Genomic DNA, 6,000 nt, shown 5'->3' with positions numbered 1-6,000 from the left:
ATCCTGCCTCGGGCATGGATGTGTGTGATGTCCTTCGGTTAGTTACTTTTAATTAGTTCTAAGTTCTAGGGGACTGATGACCTCAGATGTTGAGTCCCATAGTGCTCAGAGCCATTTGAACCATTTGAACAAATCTGCGCTACACAAACACTTTCAGCGTTATTATGACGGCACAGGTACATACAGTAACTGATACACTCCGGTGAAAACGAGTTCGAACTAGGGACGCAGTGATCAAATCAAATGTCCAAATGTGTGAGAAATCATATGGGACTAAAATGCTAAGGTCATCAGTCCCTAAGCTTACACACTACTTAACCTAAATTATCCTAAGGAGAAACACACACACCCATGCCCGTGGGAGGACTCGAACCTCCGCCGGGACCAGTCGTACAGTCCATGACAGCAGCGCCCTAGACCGCTCGGCTAATCCCACGCAGCAGTCAGTATTTTCTATAAAATATCTGCTTACATTGTCGTTAGAGTTCGATATTAAGCCGCAGCTCCCTTCCGTGTCTTCCAAAATGACAAAAGTGTGCTGATCGCATCTGGTTCATTAGGTGTCAAGTTTATTCGTCGCCTGCCCGCAAAATGTCTGACGTCAGACAACTGTAGCACTACCCGTGAGACCGTTTAGTCTGTAGGGCTGTGTGGGTGCGAGCTTGTTGCTGCCAAGTTCGCTTAACTGACGTGGCTAAAGGCGTACACCGTGCCAAGGCCAGCGGAGCCAACGGCAGACGCCGCGGGCCAGTCACACGCCGCACGTCGAAGCGTTCGCGTCCGACGACGCTCCGCCACGGCGCCAATTCGTCACGCGTATCGCTGTTACCATACGATTGTTGGTTGTCCCGCCTCTCAGAATCTGCGACGCTGTTTACGGAGGTCTCTTTGCTACCGGCGTTCAGGACAAACTAAGGTATGTGCTTCTTATTGCTATTTTTTTAAGCTGAGTAGTGCGTGAAAGAGCCCATGCTTTGAACGATACGTTTATAAGGATAAGCTGAATCAGCTCTATGCCACTACAATAATGCACACGAACGTAATTTAGTGTCCAGGTTCTGACATACCCTACCACCTAAAGCTAGACATACAGCTGCGACAGTGCTTTTAAAATTACTGCAGCATGTAACGTTACGACAGGAGAAGTAAGTAAAATTTATTAAATATTTAGTAGCTGAAGATGGCGCCTTATTTTGGGTAGTAGTAGCAGTAGTAGTAGTAGTAGTAGTAGTAGTAGTAGCTACACTCCTGGAAATTGAAATAAGAACACCGTGAATTCATTGTCCCAGGAAGGGGAAACTTTATTGACACATTCCTGGGGTCAGATACATCACATGATCACACTGACAGAACCACAAGCACATAGACACAGGCAACAGAGCATGCACAATGTCGGCACTAGTACAGTGTATATCCACCTTTCGCAGCAATGCAGGCTGCTATTCTCCCATGGAGACGATCGTAGAAATGCTGGATGTAGTCCTGTGGAACGGCTTGCCATGCCATTTCCACCTGACGCCTCAGTTGGACCAGCGTTCGTGCTGGACGTGCAGACCGCGTGAGACGACGCTTCATCCAGTCCCAAACATGCTCAATGGGGGGACAGATCCGGAGATCTTGCTGGCCAGGGTAGTTGACTTACACCTTCTAGAGCACGTTGGGTGGCACGGGATACATGCGGACGTGCATTGTCCTGTTGGAACAGCAAGTTCCCTTGCCGGTCTAGGAATGGTAGAACGGTGGGTTCGATGACGGTTTGGATGTACCGTGCACTATTCAGTGTCCCCTCGACGATCACCAGTGGTGTACGGCCAGTGTAGGAGATCGCTCCCCACACCATGATGCCGGGTGTTGGCCCTGTGTGCCTCGGTCGTATGCAGTCCTGATTGTGGCGCTCACCTGCACGGCGCCAAACACGCATACGACCATCATTGGCACCAAGGCAGAAGCGACTCTCATCGCTGAAGACGACACGTCTCCATTCGTCCCTCCATTCACGCCTGTCGCGACACCACTGGAGGCGGGCTGCACAATGGTGGGGCGTGAGCGGAAGACGGCCTAACGGTGTGCGGGACCGTAGCCCAGCTTCATGGAGACGGTTGCGAATGGTCCTCGCCGATAGCCCAGGAGCAACAGTGTCCCTAATTTGCTGGGAAGTGGCGGTGCGGTCCCCTACGGCACTGCGTAGGATCCTACGGTCTTGGCGTGCATCCGTGCGTCGCTGCGGTCCGGTCCCAGGTCGACGGGCACGTGCACCTTCCGCCGACCACTGGCGACAACATCGATGTACTGTGGAGACCTCACGCCCCACGTGTTGAGCAATTCGGCGGTACGTCCACCCGGCCTCCCGCATGCCCACTATACGCCCTCGCTCAAAGTCCGTCAACTGCACATACGGTTCACGTCCACGCTGTCGCGGCATGCTACCAGTGTTAAAGACTGCGATGGAGCTCCGTATGCCACGGCAAACTGGCTGACACTGACGGCGGCGGTGCACAAATGCTGCGCAGCTAGCGCCATTCGACGGCCAACACCGCGGTTCCTGGTGTGTCCGCTGTGCCGTGCGTGTGATCATTGCTTGTACAGCCCTCTCGCAGTGTCCGGAGCAAGTATGGTGGGTCTGACACACCGGTGTCAATGTGTTCTTTTTTCCATTTCCAGGAGTGTATATTCATCCGTAGATCTCTTTTTACAAGGATATAGGACATGTCAAACTATTTACAAATTTAGATCAATTTAAAATAAGCTAACTCTATAAACATATATTTACAGACTTCTAGTTAGAGACAATCTTTAGATTTACTCCTGGTATACAATACTTTTTTTTTACAAATAACTTATTAAATAATGTAATGCCACATTGTTCACTCATATCTTACTACCAGTCACTGAACACACTATACAAACATTGTTTCATAACATTTCACTCACTACACACACACACACACACACACACACACACACACACACACTGGTGATCTCTGGCCCATTTTCTGTACCGCAACTTCCCATTTGCTATCCTGAAAAACTGAGCCAGCATTCCTCCATAATGAGTGAGATGTTGAGCTCAGAAAGCGGAAGAAGTGTTAGTATTGTGCTATCCATAGTATTTCTAGAAAGGAAAAAAGCGAGTGGTTCTAGACGTAAGGCAAACTGCCGAATGACTTATATCTCACGCACATATTTTCGTCAAGAACAGACAAGTGCTTCAAAATTGCCACAAAAGATGCTACAAACCAAACTGGTTCACAAACTGGCTTGGCACTGGCCCTTATATAAACGAAAAACGATGAGAAACTTATCACACACTACCGCCATTAGGATTTTTACAGAATAATACTATCGAATTAAACAATCACAAAGATTTAAACGTGGCAGTAAGTTCTGCATAACTAAAGGAATGTTTGAAATAATTTAATTGTTGAATTTCTGAAATACCTCATAAAAATTTGTGAAATTTTGTTTAAACAGTTGCCTTTGAAATTTGTAAAATTTAACTAAAATATGTAATATTTCAGTTTGCATTCGTTTACATAATTCTAATGTAGAAGAAGTAGTAGTTTATACATCAATATATCTTTAAAGTCATGCTAAAGATTGTAAAAGTTAATAATGTTTACGTTTTGACTCATCACCAGAGTTAATTTCGTTCTTCATATTAGATGATTCAGAAAAGCCTGCAGCTATGTCATTCATGATTTAAATGATGGAAACTGCACCAGTTACTTATTTTTTGATGCTTAGCACAACACGTTTCGGTTTGCTTACATGAATATGTTTGGTGATGTTTGCATGTGTGATTTTCTGCCTCTCTTGCGAATCTTTTAAATTAGAAGGTATTATGCCTCCTCCATTATTCAGAATATCACAATATATTCTATATGATGAAGGAGGCGAAATACCTTCTAATTTCAAAAAGTCGCAAGAGAGGAACTAAATCAGACATGCAAATATCGCCAAACATATTCATGTAAGCAATGTTCTTGAAAATGAGAATAAATTCTCGAAACGTGTTGCGCTAAGCATAAAAAAGTAAGTAACTGGTGTAGTTTTCATTATTTAAATCAACAAAGTCGCTTTAATTTATTTCCTTGAGATATCTGTAGTGTAAATTTGTGTATTTTATTCCAAAATTTCAATGCATAGACAAATTTCTTTCTTTTTGGATTTGAAACGACAAAACTGATGGAACTGAAATACGTATAGGATGTTTCGATTGTATAATTTCGTAATTCAGCATAGAAGTAGACATAACGAGAACGGAGTGCAACACAAAATTCCCTTGAAAACGCTTAACATGCTTCTGTATGAACGTGGTATCGAGTACTTCATCATGCAGCTGTCCCAACAAGCCAGGCACAGTGAAGGGCAGCAACAACATAAACGAAGGAAAAAGTGACTGCTCATGGTATTGCGACACTTCCTTTCAAACAACCAAATAAAGCCATATGACATTCCTGACAACGACGTGTGACTGGCTGTAATGATTCTACAGTTCACGTGGAGTGTTGCAGGTGGATATATGCTCTTGAGACGACCGTTACAGGACTATCATTTGCACTCACCTAGAATCTTCATACCATGCTCCCTGCCACCATAGGCAGCATGTTGTCATAGGCTCTTTGATAACTCACTTTTGACATTAAGTCGATCGCTGCGAATAAATGGGCTAGCTGGCAGTTGTCAAAGACTATTTAACTAACGATTTAGGAAACCAAGACTTTTTATTGAGCGCAGTTAGTAAAATGAATAAACCCACCCAGAACGCCGGCCGGAGTGGCCGAGCGGTTCTAGGCGCTATAGTCTGGAACCGCGCGACCGCTACGGTCGCAGGGTCGAATCCTGCCTCGGGCATGGATGTGTGTGATGTCTTTAGGTTAGTTAGGTTTAAGTAGTTCTAAGTTATATGGGACTTATGACCTCAGCAGTTGAGTCCCATAGTGCCATTTGAACCATTTGAACCCACCAAGAACGACTTACTTAAGTAACTGACAAGCATAGAGGAAACGGAGCAGAATGGAGTACAGTTACCAGTCCACATGGCTTGTCTGTGTTTAGAAGTACCTAGAGTTCTTGAGTTTACGTACGCTTTGACTATATCTCACAAGCATGAGACTAACTTTTCTTGCACTTGAGTGCATTTTAGGCTTAATTCCTATGACTGGTGACCTGATAGCCCTCGAACTCAGTGCATCTTTCTGCTTCAGAATTACGCGCATCGTTTAGTTTACCTTTTTGACTAACGTTACAGTTTTTTGGTATCAAAAAGCTTCAGACGTTTTATGGAACGGATGACTGTAGCGTTGTCCTTTTACATCTAATGCAAATCTAGAGACATCAGTTAAACGTAAAAGGAAGAAGATAAGACATCGTGCCGCGCGGGGTAGCCGAGCGGTCAGAGGCGTCTTGTCTCAGTCCACGGGGCTTTCCCCGTTGGAGGTTCGAATCCTCCCTCGGTTATGGGTGTGTGTGTCGTCCTTAGATTAAGTTAGTTGAAGTTAGATTAAGTAGTGTGTAAGCTTAGGGACCGATGACCTCAGCAGTTTGGTCCCATAAGACCTTACCCCAAATTTCCAAATAAGGCATTATATTAGGTAAAATGGAGCATTTAATACACGACTAATGAAAGTGAAGACTTCAAAAAATTCTGACCATTCTAAAGGTAACTTTGGCAGCGACTAACGTAGAATTTTGCATGCTACTGTATATTGATAGCTCTATTTTCAGTTCGAGTGAACACATGCTACTGCTGCCGCAGAGTTGAGGCCTGATGGCAGCGGAAAGTGGCTGCGACGACCGGTCAGAGGGTCACACTGCGCCTCGCACACCGATGCGGCTAGTGGATCCACAGCTTCGAGATGCGTCTGCGACAGAGGTAACAGCAGCTGTACTGCAGTATTTACCTTGCGAATGCTCTGTAAAAGGCTTAATACTATAGCTCAGAAGGAAACACTTAATGGTGAAAGTGACAATGACAGTGCAACAATAGCTGATTTCGGT

General features: G+C 45.0%; 1 protein-coding gene across 2 annotated transcripts in view; it reads left to right on the top strand.

The window, feature by feature from the left end:
• Positions 1-751: 751 nt before the first annotated feature.
• The window catches only part of LOC126235009 (solute carrier organic anion transporter family member 74D-like), a 123,420-nt gene continuing 118,171 nt past the window's right edge, over positions 752-6,000 (top strand). For both annotated transcript variants that reach the window (XM_049943755.1, XM_049943748.1), the window contains exons 1-2: positions 752-916; positions 5,759-5,875. In XM_049943755.1, coding sequence (XP_049799712.1) covers positions 5,771-5,875 — 105 coding nt within the window. In that variant the 5' untranslated portion in view covers positions 752-916; positions 5,759-5,770. The remainder of the gene's footprint in view (positions 917-5,758; positions 5,876-6,000) is intronic.

Source organism: Schistocerca nitens, chromosome 1 (assembly GCF_023898315.1).
Source record: "Schistocerca nitens isolate TAMUIC-IGC-003100 chromosome 1, iqSchNite1.1, whole genome shotgun sequence".
NCBI lineage: Eukaryota > Metazoa > Arthropoda > Insecta > Orthoptera > Acrididae > Schistocerca > Schistocerca nitens.
Note: the sequence above shows the minus strand (reverse complement) of the source record. Positions and strands in the feature narration are given on the sequence as shown.